Raw genomic sequence first — 19,502 nt, forward strand, 5'->3', positions numbered from 1 at the left:
CCTTTGGGTATACACCCAGTAATGGGATGGCTGGGTCAAATGGTATTTCTAGTTCTAGATCCTTGAGGAATCGCCACACTGTCTTCCACAATGGTTGAGCTCATTTACAGTCCCACCAACAGTGTAAAAGTGTTCCTATTTCTCCACATCCTCTCCACATCTGTTGTTTCTTTGACTTTTTAATGATTGCCATTCTAAAAAAGAACTTAAATAAACTTAAAAGAAAAAATCAAACAACCCCATCAAAAAGTGGGCAAAGGATATGAACAGACACGTCTCAAAAGAAGACATTTATGCGGCCAACAGACACACGAAAAAATGCTCATCATCACTGGCCATCAGAGAAATGCAAATCAAAACCACAATGAGACACCACTTTTAATGCTGGAGAACTGGAGGGGCAGCAATCACAGACTCCAGGACCCTCAGGCTAACAGTGGTGAAATGACTTTAAACCTCTCCTGAAAGAGCTTAACCCAAACCAGTATTCATCATGCAAAGTACAGTCGTAAAAGATAAAAAAACTTTTCTCCCAACAGTTTGTAAACAGCACCTAGAGCAGTCTGAACTGCACTGGGGATGGCTTAGTTTTTTGGTTGTTGTTTTGTTTTGTTTTGTTTTGTTTTGTTTTTATGAGATGGAGTCTTGCTCTGTCGCCAGGCTGGAGTGTAGTGGCGCAATACCCACTAGCTGCAACCTCCACCTCCTGGGTTCAAGCAATTCTCCTGCCTCAGCCTCCCGTATATCTCTGGTATCTGTGAGCCGGTGTCAATGGCCGCCTTACCTGAAGAAGGTCTTCACTCAAAACTTCCGTCTTTTCAGCCCTAAAAAGAACATTGAGAAATATATCAGTAAGAAAACTAACAACAGAGCCTCATAATTACTCCCCAATCTCTTCAATTAAGGCAATACCAGAAAAACAGAGACGTTAGTAGCAGAAACATTTACGAAGAGCATAGGTAAAACTAGAATTTACTAGGAAACTTAAAAAACCAACACATCAGCAAACACAGCAAAGCAGATACCCTGAAGACTTTCCCACTATAGACTGGAACCTGGACTCATGACAACAAATGTATGCCTTTGTTCCCAGACACATATATATTTTAAGTATCAGAATTAAGGTTTCTCCAGCCATAACCCTCAGCCTCCCCCAAATAAGTAAGCTAATGTAGCAGAAATCTGAGAAAGGATCAATTAACAACAAACACAGAGATAGTATTGAATCTTGGCAACTAATGCAAATGCCACCACCATGGTCTGGCAACCAAGTGTTAGGTCCACAAGAAAGTGGAGGGCTTGAACCTGAAACTTCTACATTTAGACAACCTGGATACTGGAGGAATTGGACCCAGCTAACCCGTTAGTACCGCCTGCCTCATGTTAGAGGAGAGTGCCAATTCTCTCAGGAACAGAGCATTCTAATTCAACGCTCTCTCGCTCTCTCGCTCTCTCTTTCTCACTCTCACTTTCTCTAACAACATGCACACACACACTCTCTCTCTCACACACACAAAAACGCAAACACAGCAAATTCACATGAAAACAAATCATCAAGATTTAAGGGTACAGAGAAAGAAGGAACAACATATGAGAAGTCTAAAGAATTTCGACTATTGCAATGATCAAAGACTGCAATGTATGTATAAAATATCAAAGAACAAATGACATATTAAAAAATAAGCAGTAGGACTTCTGCTTCCAGGAAGAAGGAGTGAATGTATTGTAGCAATTCTTCTCACTCACACAACTAAAAACCTACGATAGTATAGAAACACAAGACCCTGAAAAGGAGAAGGAAGGCATACTGGCTGGGAACCTTCAGAATAACATGGTAAAACTCTTGTCCTTCACATTTCTCAGCCTTGGAGCTTAAGAAACTAGCAACAGTAACACCTAAAACACCAACAGGCTCAGACAAAACAAACCCCAACAAAAGCCTGGTCTCTGTAGACAAAGGACCAAGAAAGGAGCAGCTGAGCAAGACAGACACTTTTTAGAAAACTGCTCACCGCAGCCAACACCACATAAAAGAATTGTCGTATTCCACCCACGCCAACAAAAGCTGAGTAGGGAGCCCTGACTTCTACCCCTACCAGGCTGTAACAAGCACCCAAGCCCGTGCCCCTCATCAGTGTGGGAGCATCAGAGAACACTGAGACACACAAAGACAGCATCCATCCCTAGGGAGTGGGAGCATCTATCACTACTAGGCAACTGACAAAGTCCGTCTTCCTCTGCTGCAGGAGCAGTGGAAATCACATGGTCACCTGGACACCCACGCCCATGTGGTGATAATGAAGCATCTCTTCGCCTTCCCCTTGGGGTGGTGTCACAGGAGTCCTAGTGGACAGACAGGACTCTTGCCAATGCCCAGCAGTAATGAGGCCACTCCCTTCTGCAGTATTAGTGAAAGCCAAGTAGGGAGCAACAACTAGACACTCATAACCACCCTGCCACCAGCCACTGAGGTATCAGTGGAGGCCCAGTAGAAAACCAGAACTCCCACACCCACCCAGTATTAACAAGGAGCACCTCTATCTCTGAAGGGTCAGTGAAGGCCAGCCAAGTGGAGAACCCGGACTTCCACCCCAACTCATCAGAAACAAAGCAGCACTCCTGCTCCCCCTACTAGAGTAGCATCAGAGGAAGTCAGCTCCAAGACAAAGTTTAAATGAGATCCAGAGTCGCATAATATAATAGCCATAATATCCAGATTTCAATTACTCATCACACCAAGAACAAGAAAAAAAAAACTCAAACTGAAAGAAAAAAAGACAATAGATTCTAATTATTCATCATGAAAATGCTTCAATGTGTACTAATAAATATGCTTGAAATAAATGAAAGAAATAGGAAGTCTCAGAAAGAAAATAGAAGATATAAAAAAGAAAAATTTTAGATCTGAAAAATATAACAATCTAATTAAAAAAAAAAACTCAGTTGATGGGTTCAACAGCAGAATGGAGGGGGTAGATGAAAGAATCAGTGAACTGGAGGAAGCATAATAGACATTTTCCAATCTGAACAACACGGCAAAAATAGACCAAACAAATCAACAAACAAAAAAAGCCCCAAGGACCTGTGAGGCTATAACAAAAGATCAAATATTTATGTCATCAGAGTCCCAGAAGAAGAGGGGAAAAAATGGTAGCTATATTAGACTAAGTTGGCCATGATAAAAAAGTTAAAAAAAGATAGGCTAAAAAATACTCAAAAGAAATAAGGCTAAAAATGCCCCAAATGTGGCAAAAGACACAAACCTACATATTTGAAAAGCTGAACAAACCCCAAAGAGGATAAACAAAGAAATCCTCACCAAGACACATCATGGTCAAACTTCTAAGAACTAAAGACAAATCTTGAAACCAAGGTGCAAGAAATGATACCTTAACAATGGAGGAAAAGCAATTAGAATGACAGCAGATTTCTCAAGAAAAATGGAGACTAAAAGAAAGTGGCACATCATTTTTCCAGGGTTGAAAGAAAGAAACTGTCAACCTAGAACCCTTTAGCTAATGAAAATATTCTTCAGGAATGAAGGGGAAATCAAGACAATCTCAGATATACAAAAGTTAACAGAATTTATCATCGGCAGGCTTCCTATGGCTAAAGAAAGTTATCTAAAATCAACCCAAAGTTTGGGCGCGGTGGTTCACACCTGTAATCCTAGCACTTTGGGAGGCCGAGGCAGGCAGATCACCTGCGGTCAGGAGTTCAAGACTAGCCTGGCCAACATAGTGAAACCCCATCTCTAAAATGTACAAAAAATTAGCCAGGTGTGATGATGTGCGCCTGTAATCCCAGCACTTTGGGAGGCCGAGGCAGGCAGATCACCTGCGGTCAGGAGTTCGAGACTAGCCTGGCCAACATGGTGAAACCCCGTCTCTGCTAAAAGTACAAAAAATTAGCCGGATGTGGTGGTGTGTGCCTGTAATCCCAGCTACTTGGGAGGCTGAGGCAGGAGAATCGCTTGAACCTGGGAGGCAGAGGTTACAGTGAGCCGAGATCATGCCACTGCACTCCAGCCTAGGTGACAAGACTGAGACTCCATCTCAAAAAAAAAAACCCAAAATGATAAAAGAAGGAAACTCGAAATACCAGAACTGGGGAAGCTATCACTCAAACTGGTAAAATGATGAGAGCAGTAGACTATGGTAAGTTATGTACATAGTACGTAACATCTACAGCCACCTCAACAATACTGCTATGGTTTGGATGTGTTCCACAAAGTTCCTGTGATGAAACCTTGATCTCTAAAGCAGCGGTGCTGAAAGGTGGAGCCTAACGGGAGGTATATGGGTCATGGGGACACAACCCTCAATGAATTAATACTGTCATTGTGGGAGTGTGTTCATTATCATGAGGGTGGGTTTCTTACAAAAGGACAAGGTGAGCTCCCTCTTGCTCTCTCCTGCCCATATGATGACTTCAATCATGTCACAATGTAGCAAGAAGGACCTTGCCAGACGCTAGCTCCTCCATCTCAAACTTCCCAGCCTCCAGAACTGTGGCCAATAAATTTCTGTTTTATTACAAATTAGAGACCATGGTATTCGCTTATGGTAGCACAAAGAAAATTGGTACCAGAGAGTGAGGTACTGCTATAACAAATACCTGAAAATGTGGAAGCAGCTTTGGAACTAGATAGTGGACAGAGACTAAAAGAGTCTGGAAGAGCAGGTTAGAAAAAGCCTGCATTGCTGTGAACAAAGAGTTAAGAGTGATTCTGGTGAGGGCTCAGAAGAGAAGAGCTGTATGAAGGGTAAAATTTCTTAGAGGTTACTTAGATATTAATGACCACAATGTGGGTAAAAATATGGACAGTAGAGACCACTCTGATGAGGTCTTATATGAGAATGAAAAATATCTTATTAGAAACTGAAGTAAAGGCCATCCTTTTTACAAAGTTACACAGAACTTGACTGAACTATGTCCATCCCCAAGGGTTTTAATGAAGATGGAACTTAAGAGTGATGAACTAGGATATCTGGTGGAAAAAATTTCCAAGCAAAATATTGAAGAATCTGCGTGGCTTCCTTTAACTGCATACAGTAAGATGCAAAAAGAGAGAAAATATTTAAAGGTGGAATTTATGAATAAAAGAGAAGCAGAATGTAACCATTTGGAAAATTCACAGCCTGGCCATGTAAAACACAAAAACGTGCCAAGTGTCCCCTTTGAGAAAGAGCTTAGTGTGGCTAGAAGGAAGCCAGGTGCTATTCATCAAGGCAATGACAGAATGACCTGCAAGATATTTCAGAGATCTTTGATCCTCCCATTACAGGCCCAGAGCTCTAGGAGGGCAGAATGGTTTCATTAGACTAGCTCAAGATGCCTTCCATGGGTTCACTGCCCAGGGACTCTGCTCCTTGCATTCCTGTGCAGTGCTCCTTGGTTGTTCCAGCTGTGATTCAAGTAACCCCAAGTGCAGTCTGGGCTGCTGCTCTCAAGAGAGCATAAGTGGTAAGCTTGGTGGTATCCATATAGTGCTAACTCTGCTGGTGCAGAGTTCATAAGCTGTGGAGGTATAAATTTTTGGAGCGAGGGCACAATGTTACATCCACCTAGATTTCAAAGGATGTATCAGACAGCCTAGGGATCCAGGCAGAGACAAGTCACAAGAGACATGTCACAAGAGTGGAACCACTACAGAGAGACCCTATTAGGGTGATGCCCAGCAGAACTGTGGGGTCAAAGCCACTGCAGAGTGTACTCCACTAGTGCAGCCATGGGGACAGGGCTGCCCCCAAACCCCAGAACTGTAGAGCTACCAGAACATAGCCTCAGCCTGGAAGAGCTTGCACAGGCTGAGCCCAGCAAAAACGTGAAAACAGGACTGCCCAAGGTTTTGAGGTCAAAACCTCCACCCATGTGCTCAAAACGTACACATGGGGTAAAAAAACATTCTCCCGCTTTAAGATTTAACATTTTTCCTATTGGGTGCTAGACTTAGTTGGAACCAGTTATCCCTTTCTTCTTGCCTATTTCTGCCTTTTGAGATAGGAACATTTATCCCATGTCTTTCCCTCCACGGCTTTTTAAAGTAGATAACTTGTTTTGATTTCACAAGCTCACAGCTAAAAGAAGTTTGCCTCAGGATGAATTGTGTCTTGAATCTCACCAATATCTGATCTAGATGAGATTCTGGACTTTTGAGGTGGTTTTGGAAACAGTTAAGATTCTTGGGCTATTGGGATGGAGCAAATGTGTTTTTCATGGTAGAAGGACATGAATGTTGGGGGTCAGAGGCAGAATGCTATAAGTTGAATGTGTCTCCTGAAGTTCCTGTGTTGGAAACTGGATTCCCAATGCAGTGGTGCTGAGAAGTGGGATCTAATGGGAAGTGTTCAGATTAATGCTGTTATTGTGGGAGTGGGTTCATTATCACAGAAGTGGGTTTCTTATAAAAGGACCAAGGTTGGTCCCCTCTTGCTCTCTTATCCATGTGTTCCCTTCTGCCATGTTATAATGTTTCAAGAAGGCCTTCACCAGATGCTACTCCCTTGTTGTTGGACTTCCCAGCCTCCAGAACTCTGAGAAAATAAAATCTCAGTTTATTATAAATTACTCAGACTGTGGCATTCTGTTAGAGCATGAAATGGAACAAGACAAACACAAGAAATACATCAATGAAATTCTCAAAAATGATAAATTAATTCATAGGAATACAAGAAAAATAAAAGCAAGAAATGAAAAACAGAAGAGAAAACAAAAAATAAACAAAAATGGCAGATTTATGTTTAACATGTCTATAATTACATTAAATGTAAACAGCCTAAATATACCAATTAAAAGATAAGAACTAGAAGAATGGATTTTAAAATATAGTGTCTACAAGAATCTCATTTCAAATAAATTATACCAGAAGCATGAAAATAAAAAATTGGAAAAGACATAATGGAAGCTTTAATCCAAAAAGGCAGAAGTATCTATATTAATGTCAGATAAAGACAATTTCAGAACAAAGAAAATTACCAGAGATAAAGAGGAGCATGAAATAATGATAAAAGGATCAAGCCCTAAGACACAACAATCCCAAATGTATATCCACCAAAAAACAGAGTTCTAAAATATATGAAGCAAAAAACTGATACAATGAAAAGGAGAAATAGACAAATACACAACTATAGTTGGAAACTTCAACACCTTCTCTCTCAACAATAGAACTAAATTTTAAAAATCAGCAACAATATACAAAAAACACAACACCTCCATTAACCAATAAGATCTAACTGATACCTACAGAACACTCCACCCAACATGAGCAAAATATATGCTCTTTTCCAGTTTCACGGAACATATACCAAGATAGACAACATCTGGAACTACAAAACAAACCTCAACTAATTTGAAAGAATGCAAGTCACATGCAGTTTGTTCTGTGGCCACAATGGAGTCAAATGAGAAATCAGTAACAGCAGGATAAGAAGAAAATTTTCAAACATGTGGAAACTAAACAGCATTTAAATAATCCATGGAGGGTCTCAAGGAAGATGTTTAAAAATTAAACTGAATGAAATAAAAACATAACATATAAAAATGTTGGGCACAACCAAAGTTGTGCTGGAAAAAAAATTATACCATTAAATCTATACATTAGAAAAGAAGAACAGTCCCAAGTCAATAAAAGATCCTACTCCAGGCCGGGCGCGGTGGCTCAAGCCTGTAATCCCAGCACTTTGGGAGGCCGAGGCAGGCGGATCACGAGGTCAGGAGATCGAGACCATCCTGGCTAACACGGTGAAACCCCGTCTCTACTAAAAAAATACAAAAAACTAGCCGGGCGAGGTGGCGGCGTCTGTAGTCCCAGCTACTCGGGAGGCTGAGGCAGGAGAATGGCGTGAACCCGGGAGGCGGAGCTTGCAGTGAGCTGAGATCCGGCCACTGCACTCCAGCCTGGGTGACAGAGCGAGACTCCGTCTCACAAAAAAAAAAAAAAAATCCTACTCCAACAACCTAGAAAAAAGACCAAAAGAAGTCCAAAGCAAGCAGAAGGAAGGAAATTATAAGCATAAGGGAAGAAAATAATGACTTTAACAATAACAACAAAAAAAACTAAAGAAACTTGATTAAAGAGCTGGTTCTTTGAAAAGATCAATAAAGTTTAAAAAATCTCTAGTAAGATTGAAAAGAACATTATCAACAATAGGAATGAAGCAGGGAATATCACTTCATACCCTGTAGAAATCAAAAGGATGCCTTTGAAAAAACCTACACACACATATTTGACAACTTAGATGAAATGGACTAATTCCTTTAAAAAAAAAAACAAACAAACAAAATGACCGCAATACACATAATATGAAATAGATCATTTGAATATTCTCTGTGGCTATAAAAATTTGAATTTGTACTTTAAAAACTTCCCTGCAAAAATCTTCAGGCACAGAAGGTTTCACTAGATAATTCTACCAAATGTTTTAAAAAGAAATATCACCTATTCTAAACAATCTCTTCCAGAAAATGAAAGAACGCTTCTCAATACATTTTATGAATCTAATATTACTTTGATATCAAAACATGACAAAAACTAATTATAGACCAATACCGCTCCATGAATATGGGTGTAAAAGTCCTTAACAAAATAAAAGTAAATAGTCTGGGCATGGTGACTCACGTCTGTAAACCCAACATTTTGGGAGGCCAAGGTGGAGGATCACTTGAGGATAGGAGTTTGAGACCAGCCTGCACAACATAATAAAACCTCAACTTTACAAAAACAAAAGGAGAGAAAAAATTAGCCAGGCGTGGTATGCCTGTAGTCCTAGCTCCTAGGGTGGCTGAGGTGGGAGGATCGCTGGAGACCAGGAGGTCAAGGTTCCATGTGAGCCATGATCACTCCTTTTTACTCCAGCCTGGAGAGCAGAGCAAGGCCCTGTCAATCAGTCAATCAATCTATCAGCCAATGCAAACAGAATTCAGCCATGTATAAAAATAATTTTTCATCATTATGACTAATTCACCATTATGAATAACAAAACAAGTGGGGTTTATTCCAAGGATAGAAAGTTGGTTCAACATTCAAACATCAATCAGTGTAATCCACTCACCGTATTAAAAGATTAAGGAAGAAAAACCACATGATCGTAGCAAATAATGTAGAAAAAGCCTTTGACCAGATTCAAAACCCATTCCTGGCCAAAAAAAAAAAAAAAAAAAAGTCTCAGAAAACTAGGAGTAAAGGGAAACTTCCTCAACTCGATAAATAACATGTACGAAAAAATCTATACTTTTGAAAGACTACATGCTTTCCTCCAAAACAGGAATCAAGGCAAGTGCATTTGCTCTTACCACTCATTCGTCATGGTCCTGAAAGTTTAACTTAGTGTAATAAGACAAGAAAAGATAAAAAGCATGTAGATATGAGAGGGACAAATAAAAATGTCTCTATTTGCAGATGATATAATAGTCTATGTAGAAAATGCCAAGGAACCTACAAAAACATTCCTAGAACTAACAAATGGTTTCTGCAAGATTGCATGACATGAGATAAACACACAAAAATAAATTGTACTTACTAATAATGAACACATGAACACTGAAATAAAATATGCCACTGGTAGTTTCTTAAAAAAACACTTAGGTGTTAATCCATTAAAACGTACGGAATTTGTAGACAGAAAGGTACAAAATGCTTAAAATAAATAAAAGCAGATCTAAATAGAGAGAAAAAGCATGTCCGTGGTATTTGTACATGTCAGTTATCAATTCTCCCCAAACTGATCACAAATTAAATGCAATCCCAATCAAAATCTTAAGATTTATTATAGTTATAGACAAATTGATTCTAAAATTGATATGACAATACAAATGAAATAGTTAAAATTTTCTAGAAAGAAAAGTAGGACTCACATGATCCAATTTTAAGATTTAGTATAAAATAAGTAATCAATCCAGAGAGTATGGTCTTGGGAAAAAGAAACCCAGATCAGTGGAACAGAATAAAGAGTATACAAAACAGACCTAGACAGACATAATCAGGGATCTCTGAAAAAGGCACAAAGGCAATTTAATAGAGTAAGGATAGTCTACCAAATTGCGACGGAACACATAAATAGGTAAAACTATGAACCCTGGCCCCTTTGTACATCATTGACAAAAATTAATTTATAATAGATCATACACTTCAATAAAAAAGTTATAAAACATTTACAGGAAATAGAAGAAAATATCTGTGACCTTGGTTTAGACAATGGATTCTTAGGACATCAAAATCATGATTCACAATAGAAAAAAAAAAGATACATTAGACTTCTTCGAAACTAAAAGCTTTTGTTGTGTGAAAGACACTGTTAAAAGATGGAAAAGACAACTCAGAAAAAGAGAGAAATTATTTGTAACTCACATATGTAAGAATTGTATACAGAACATGCAAAGAACTCTGAAACTTAACTATAAAAAAAATCCTATTTAAAATGGGCTAGAAATCTGAATAAATACTTTACCAGTGAAGACAGATGAGTGGAAAATAAGCACAAGAAAAGATGGTTCAACATTATTAGCCCTTAAGACAATGCAAATTACGAGAAAATGAGATACTAGTATTTGAGTGACAGCAAACACACACACACACACACACACACACACACATCAAGTTCTGGACAATATGGAATAACTGGAACTCTCACACATTGCTGGGAGTTGGGCACAGCAAAATGGTACAGCTGATGTAGAAAACACTTTGGCAATTTGTCATAAACTTGAACATACACTTGCCATATGACCCAGCAAAGCCACTCTAGAGAAAAGAACATTTATGTTACACATACCCACACATACACCCCTACTCTGTGAATGTTCATAGAGTTTTATTTGTAATACTAAAAATCTGAAAATTTTTGCCCTTCAACAGGTGAATGGATAAACTAGAGAATAGGCGTATATGACAGAATATGCTCAGCAGGTGCTGGGCGCAATGGCTCATGCCTGTAATCCCAGCACTTTGGGAGGCCGAGGTGGGCAGATCACGAGGTCAGGAGTTCGAGACCAGCCTGGACAATATGGTGAAACCCCATCTCTACTAAAAATACAAAAATTAGCTGGGCGTGGTGGCACGTGTCTGTAGTCTCAGCTACTTGGGAGGCTGAGGCAGAAGAATCGCTTGAACCCAGGAGGCAGAGGTTGCAGTGAGCTGAGACTGTGCCATTGCACTCCAGCCTGGGCGACACAATGAGACTCTGTCTCAAAACAAACAAACAAAAAACAAACAACAACAACAACAAAAAGTTTAGCAAGATAGAGGAATGGACCATTGATACATGCTACAACATGAATAGATATCAAACCATTATGCTCAGTGTAAAAAGCCAATCCCCAAAGGCTGCATATGTACTGAATGATTCCATTTATAAGGCACCCTGGAAAAGCTAAACCATAGGGATGGAAAGCAGTGCAGTGGGTGATGTAGATGGGGGTGGGGAGGGTTTGCCTGCAAAGATGCTGCATGAGGGAACTTTTTGAGGTAACAGAATTGTTCGTTTGTGGTGGAGGTTACATAAATCTATGCCTGTGTTAAAACAAGAGTCTACCAAAAAAGTAAATTTTACTTCATGTAAATTTTAAAAGTAAAAAAGAAAGTTTGAAGATGGAACTGAGATACAAGACAATATGTGAATCAAGAAGGTGAAACGGTTGAAGTTAAGTGTTCTAAGCTCTTAGCACAGATTTCGTTAAACTAAAATATAATAAACATTACAAGGGTACCACTGAAAGAGTAGAAATAGAGTATATATCTTCCAAAGTAACAGACAATAAAAACTTAATGATTGAAAACAAAATTAAAAATGGTGCTGCGTAAAGCAATATAGAAACAATAGAAAGCACAAAGTAAAAGACTAAACACAAACTCAAATATGTCACAAAACATAAGTAAACTAAATATTCTAGTTAAAAGCAAAAGATGTTCAGCTTAGATACAAAAATCTAGCTCTGTGCTAATAATAAAAAGCTGCATCTAAAACACAAACAATCTAAAAAGCTGTGTCTAAAACACAAACAATCAAGAAGATCAAAAGAGAAACAAAAACACATACCAGGCTATTTCAAATTAATCTAATAGACTTTGAGGGAGAAAAAAAACATTATGAAAGAAAGAGGACAGCAATATAATGTTACAAAAGTTTAACTCATCAAGAAGTTATGAGAATTCTGAACTTGGTGGTACCTGATAAGAATCACACAATATAAAAATCAAACTGACAGAAGCTCAGGGAAGCCCTGGAAATTTTACCACAACAGATATCATTATTCCTCTTGCAGTTAGAGAAGTAAGGCAGAAATAAAGTGGACATAGAGGATTTGAAAAGGATAAGATAGCAAGATTTATTAGATTGATTTATGCACACAATAATTTATTTCCAAAGATTAACCACTTATAAACCTGTAAAGCACATCTCAACAAATATCAAAGGACAGAAGTCACAAAGATGATGTTCTGTGACCCCAGTGTAATTTAAATTCAAATAAATAACAAGTTTAAATTAACGGTAAACAAATTTGGAATCTTTTAAGCACTTCTAAGATAACAGGTCAAAAAGAATTACTGTTAGGAATTTAAAATATTTAGAGTTGAAAGACAATGAAAATACCGTCTATCAAATTTGGTAGCAAAATGATATTTAGAAAAAAATACAGAAACTCAATTTCTTAGAAGAGAGGCTGAAAATATTTAAGAAGTATAACTGTAAGCAGAATAAACTTCAAGAAATTAGAAGAAAAAACCATAAAAAGAAGAAACTAGTAATATAGAAAAAATCATATTGGTTAATTCTTTGAAAAAAAAACTAACAAAATGGCAAGCCTCTACAAGATTTACTCAGTAAAAAATGAAAAAGAAACAGGTAAATAATAACAGGAAATAAAAACAGAAAAGCTCCAGAGATTTGAAAGGTAACATTTGTGATAAACTTTAAAAAAAAAAAAAAAATTAGATAAAATGGCCATTTAGAAAAACAAAAGCAAGACAAACTTTACCAAAGAATACAGAGGAAGTCTGAATCGTTTTATAAATATCAAAGAAATTAAACCAGTAATTAAACATCATTCCAAAAAGAAAACAGAAGACCAAGATGTTTTACAGGTACATTTTCAAGAAATATTTCTTTCTGAACTTATACAAAGAATATAAATTCTTAATATGCCTAATATACTATTACGAAAAAGAATAGAGAAAGAAGTAACACAGTGCAACTCATTGAGAGACAAGCATAACTGGATACCACAATTAGAAAAGAACAGTATAAAGAAAATTATAGAGCGTCCTCATGTATTAATGACATGAAAGTCCTAAAAAAAATTAGCACATTAGGAAAAAGTTTGATTAATTACTAGAGAATGTAAGAATGGTTTAACTTTAGCAACCTGCAAGTATAATTCATCACATGGACAAATTAAAGGGCAAAATAAGACTATCTCAAAAATGCAAAGTATTCAGTAAAACTCAATGTCTGTTGATGAAAAATATAACAGGGAAAATCCTTAGCTTAATTTTTAAAAAGCACCTATAAAACATTATTCTTACTGGAAACATTAAAAACATGCCCTTGGAGAGAGGGTGAATAAAATAAAATAAAATGTAAAATAAAAATAAAAATAAATAAAATAAAAACAATAAAACCACACTCTTTATAATCATGAGTAAGGCAAGGATTCCTACTATTACTGTCTACTCAGCCCAGTAAGCAACTAAAATAGAAGATTTTAAAACTAAAAAGGAAGAACCTATACTGACATTTGAAGATTATATGTTTGTTCACAAAGGTAATCCAAAGTAATCTATCGAAATTATTATAAATAATAAAACTTGAGAAAGATGGCTAGATACAAGATCAATATAACAAAATTAATATAACCAGTACATACTCAAAAGTCTAATTTAAAAATTCATTCCATACAAAAAAGAAATTTGAAATAAGTTTAACAAAAGATGAGCAATGTCTTTATAGGGAAAAAATTTAAAATTAGTAAAAGACATGAATGAAGCCAGGTAAAGGGAGATATACAGTGTATATATGAATGGGAAGAATTAATTTTGAAAACACGTCAGTTCTCTTCATAGCAATGCAGCTTCAATTAAATATCTCAATAAGAATTAAAAAAATAATTTAACAAGTGGAATCTAAAATTTATCTGGAAGGTTTGGCACGGGACCATAATCCTGGCACTTTGGGAGGCTGAGGCAGGAGGATCACCGAAGGCCAAGAGGTCAGGACCAGCCTAGACAACATAGTGAGATGTTGTCTTACAAAAAATGAAAACATAACTGAGTGTGGAGATGCACGCCTGTAGTCCCAGCTGCTCAAGAGGCTGAGGCAGGAAGATCTCTTGAGCCCAGGCGTACAAGGCTACAGTCAGTTATGATCATACCACTGTACTCCAGCATGGGCAACAGAGAGATTCTGTCTCAAAACAAACAAACAACAAGAAGATAAATAAATAAAATGTGTATGGAAATGCAAAGGCTTAAGAAAAACTACGATTATCCTTAAGTAGAATAAGTTGAGGGAGCTTCAGTGACCACATACTGAAACTTACTGAAGTCACAGTAATTATGAAAGCATTATATCAATGTTTGCATTGGTCACTGAAACAGAAGAGAGTGTTCAGGAACAAACCCACAAAAATGGAAAAAAATGACAGATAAAAAGAGTGTTATCTAAGATTGGGGGAGAGGGAGAGGAGACATGACTTATTTAATTGGTAGTGCTACGTCAACTGTTTATCCGTATGAGAAAAAATAAAGAAATAGGGTTTCCACACAAAAGTCAAATACCAATGAATTAAAGACTTAAATGTAAAAGGTGAGACATTAAAACACCTAGGGAAAAAAATATAGAATATCTTATACTTTAGACCATTGAATGACATCACAGAAAATAAAAATAAGAAACACTAACCATAAGAGAAAAGATTAAAAGACATATTTACATTAAAATTAATTGTCATGATGGCTGAAAAAACAATAAAAAGAAAGACACTAGAAAAAAGACATATATAAGAAAATGTAACGGCAAAAAAAAAATCAACTCTAAAGAAAATGAGCTAAAGATTAACACTTTTTAAAGGAGGAAACTGTAACGATTACTGAATATATAAAAGCTTGGTCAACTTCATTAGTAATGAGGAATATACAAATTAAAACCACAAAGCGTTACCATTTCATATCTACCATTTTGGTAAAAACGTAGAAGTCTGACAATTTCAACTGGTGGAGATAAGGAGTAATGAGAACCCACTACTATAAGGATAACTTGTTAAAAGCATTGTAGAAGCCAAGTGCAGTAGCTCAAGCCTGTCATCCCAGCACTTTGGGAGGCCAAGGCGGGAGGATCACAAGGTCAGGAGATCGAGACCATCCTGGCTAACATGATGAATCCCCGTCTCTACTAAAATTACAAAAAATTAGCCAGGCGTGGTGGTGGGCGCCTGTAGTCCCAGCTACTCAGGAGGCTGAGGCAGGAGAATCACTTGAACAAGGAGGCAGAGTTGGCAGTGTGCCAAGATCGTGCCACTGCACTCCAGCCTGGGCGACAGAGTGAGACTCCGTCTCAAAAAAAAAAAAAGCATTGTAGAAAACAATGTAATTATTTTGTATATTTGACGATGAAATTAAGTACCCAAATGAAACACCTTTTAACAGAACAGTATTTCCTCTACATCTGATGCACACTAATCTTTTCCACTATACTCATTAAGTTGATTTCACTATCACTAGTGAGTGGACCAGCATCCAAAAAATGGCCATCAAGAGGAGAATAAAGAAATCGGAATATATTCACATAATGCCATATCATATGGTAATAAAGAGCAATAAAATAAAGTTTACCCAAACAACATGAGTGACTCTTAGAGGCACAATGTTGATTGGAAAAAAATAACAAAAAGACTACTTAAATTATGATAACCATTTTCATAAAGCTCAGAAGCAAACACCATTAAACACCTTATTGGGAAAGGATAAATGCATATGTAATAAAATGAAAAGAAAGCAAGAGAATTATAAATACAAAATTTTTAATGATGGTTATCTCTGAAAAACAGAAAGAGACTGGGTTTGGGAAGGAAATACAGGTGGCTTCAACAGAATCGGTAATGTTTTGGTTCTAAATTTGTGTACAGGTTAACAGATTTCTTCTTAACATGTTTCATAATATATATACAAGCATATGGAATCTATGCATCAAATAATAAACATGAAAATTAACAAAAACAAAGTAGTAAGTATTTAAGCACATTACATAAATGATTCCTACAAGATGAAAAACAAAAAGAAATGTTCATTAGAATCTGTATATTATGGGGTGTATATAGATATGTGCACACAACACACACACACACAGCCACACATGCCCTCAGACAACCTGAGTTCATTTATAGATGGATCTTCTTCCACCTCTGCCACACCTGAGACAGTAAGACCAACCCCTCTCTATATTTTCTCTTCTTTATGATTTTCTTAATATTTTCTCTAGTTTTATTATAAGAATACAGTATATAACACATATAACATATAAAATACGTGTTAATTGACTACATATGTATCAGTAAGACTTCAGGTAAACAGTAGTCTATTAGTAAAGTTTTCAGGAAGTCAAGACTTATACATAAATTTTCAACTGCATGGGGGATGAGTGCCCCAAACCCCTTGTATATATATATATATATATTTATATTTTAACTGTATATATATACACACACACATATTTATATATATATAATATATACATATATAATTTTGACTGTAACACTTCTTTAAAGTTTTTACTGCTTTTTGCTTAAAAACTAGTGCTGAGTTGTAGGGTATCCTAACCGCTAGCTACAGCAAGTACTCATACATCAACTACATGCAAATTAAAATCACCAATAAGCAACCCCCACTCCTGGGTATCTACTCGGAGGAAAAGAAGTCATTATACGAAAAAGATACTTCCACATGCATGTTTATAGCAGCCCAATTTGCAACTGCAAAAATATGGAACCGGACCAAATGCCCACTGATCAATGAGTGGATACAGAAAATGTGATATACACCATGGAATACTACTCAGCCATAAAAAGGAATGAAATAATGGCATTCCCAGCAACGTGGATGAAATTGTAGACCATTGTTCTAAGTGAAGTGACTCAGGAATGGAAAACCAAACATCGTATGTTCTCACTCATAAGTGGGAGCTAAGCTATGAGGATGCAAAGGCATAAGAAGGATACAAAGGACTTTGGGGACTTGGGGGAAAGGGTGGGAGGTGGGTGAGGAATAAAATACTATGCACTGGGTAGTGTACACTGCTCAGTTGATGGGTGCACCAAAATCTCAGAAATCACCACTAAAGAACTTATTCATGTAACCAAACACCACCCATTCCCCAAAAACCTATTGAAATAAAAACAATACAGTAAAATTACCAATACAAGTACTGTAGCTACATAGCTGATAAGACAGGAATAAGCTCTCTTCTTTGAAGGAAAAAGATTTGTGCTAGAAACAAATTCTGCTTAAATTTGTTCTTAAAAATTTAAGGTCATAAACTCATTTAATGATCAAAAGGATTTAAGAAGATTCTAGAACAGGTTTCACTGACTGGGGAAAAGACTCGTGACTGTTGAGTTGGAAGGAACAACAGAGGTCACTTAGCCCAATTTCCACTCCTCTGAGACCTCCCTCCTTCACTATTCCTGAAGCACTTCAGTAGAGCATTAGTGAAGGCCTGACCCACGGAAGCCAACCTTCAAGGAAAGGCAGTGGTCTCATAGGTGATACTATTTTTAGGGAGGCGGGTCTTTTAGGTCTCATCTTTGTAAATGAAACAAGGATCATTATTCATTATCAAGGTAAAAAGCACTATCCACCATTTTCAAGGGATGAGCCATTCCACAGGATGACAGGCGCTGTGTAGATGACATCTGGGTACAAGTCATATCTTTTTAAACTTTTTGTATACAAGAGATTGAAAGCAAAACAGAGCCTGGGCAAACTGATCTTGAAAATGTGCAGTGTTCTACTTATGAGTTTCAGGAGAATAATCAACACCACCCACAAAAATCTTGATTGTCATCAGTGTTATATATCAGCTTGTTAGGCCACCACAGCATTTCCCAAAATGTGTCCCATGAAAAAATAGATTCATAAGACGTTCTGGAAAAAAAAAAGAAAGAAAGAAAAAAAAAGGTTCTGTGAACAAATGAGTTAGGGAAACACTGAATACAATAATTTCCATTAACAGAGTCCCACTACAGTATTAAAGGCTCTGAAAAGTTCTGCAATAAATAAAATGGCTTAATTTGAGTTAACCTGTCATTTCCCATCTCTAAAAATACGAAAACATTTAATGTAACAGCTAATTCATAACTGTGGTGTGGATGAACAGCACGTGAATGAATACACTTTAGAAATTGTGGAGCTGAATAATCACTACAGCACCTCTTGACTCTTGCAGTATCTCTCTTAACCTGCTACCTGGGAGTTCTGGCCTCATCCAAAAAGACATTTATTTGGACAGAGTCAAGCAAGGAGGACTTCTCTGATGCCATCCAAGAAGTCACTGAACAAAGCAGCAAGGCTGCATTTAAGGCAGAGACAATCTTTTTATTTTTTTGAACCTATTAATTACAATAATGTTTATATATCTTTAGTTTTTCTTTTTGTTTTGTTTTGTTTTTTGAGACGGAGTCTCACTCTGTCGCCCAGGTTGGAGTGTGGCGCGATCTTGGCTCACTGCAAGCTCCGCCTCCCAGGTTCACGCCATTCTCCTGCCTCAGCCTCCCGAGTAGCTGGGACTACAGGCACCCACCACCTCGCCCAGCTAATTGTTTGTGTTTTTAGTAGAGATGGGGTTTCACCGTATTAGCCAGGATGATCTTTGGTCATTTTTTAAAGTTCTTTGAGCATATCAGCAGACTTTATACTTCCTAAATATATTTTAATTAAATTTTCTTTAAATAACTAAGCCTTGAAAATTTTATAAACCATCGATGATCTTAAAATGCTTGCGATTCTTTTTCCTTTTTTCCCTTAAAGAGTCTAAGCCAGGGTAGGTCTTTTGTAGACACCCCTATTTTCCAAGGGCATGTGATCAATCAAATCAACTTTTTCCAAATAGAAATTGCTATATGAACAGGGCCAGTCTACGGTAAATGAATTTAGATGATGGCGTTCGTTTTCAAAACGTCTTTAGTAAGTAAATAAAGGGGCGATGTAAAATGTTTGCAGTTTGCTGGGTAAATGTTAACTGCAAAATTTCTTCTTTCAGAACTTTTTTTCCTGCGCTTTTTCAGCCATGATGCAGAGACGGTCTTAATTACGGTCTTATTATGACAATTTCAGATAAATAAGTTTCCAATTTGCAACACTGACAAAACTGTCAAATCCTCTTAATTTTGTATCACAAATATTTTCAGCAACTATTGGTTCCTTTCTACTTGCATAGTGCCAAGCTAGGCCCCATCAGACTCAGTCCTGGACTATCACAATATCTTTCTTTTTTTCTTTTTTTTTTTTTTTTTTT

General features: G+C 37.1%; 1 protein-coding gene across 1 annotated transcript in view; it reads right to left on the reverse strand.

The window, feature by feature from the left end:
• ARHGAP44 (Rho GTPase activating protein 44) overlaps positions 1 to 19,502 on the reverse strand; it is a 208,936-nt gene that overhangs the window by 101,405 nt on the left and 88,029 nt on the right. The window contains exon 2 of the mRNA XM_011933290.1: positions 785 to 824. Within this exon, the coding sequence (XP_011788680.1) occupies positions 785 to 824 (40 nt within the window). The remainder of the gene's footprint in view (positions 1 to 784; positions 825 to 19,502) is intronic.

Source organism: Colobus angolensis, unplaced genomic scaffold, assembly GCF_000951035.1.
Source record: "Colobus angolensis palliatus isolate OR3802 unplaced genomic scaffold, Cang.pa_1.0 Scaffold125, whole genome shotgun sequence".
Lineage (NCBI taxonomy): Eukaryota > Metazoa > Chordata > Mammalia > Primates > Cercopithecidae > Colobus > Colobus angolensis.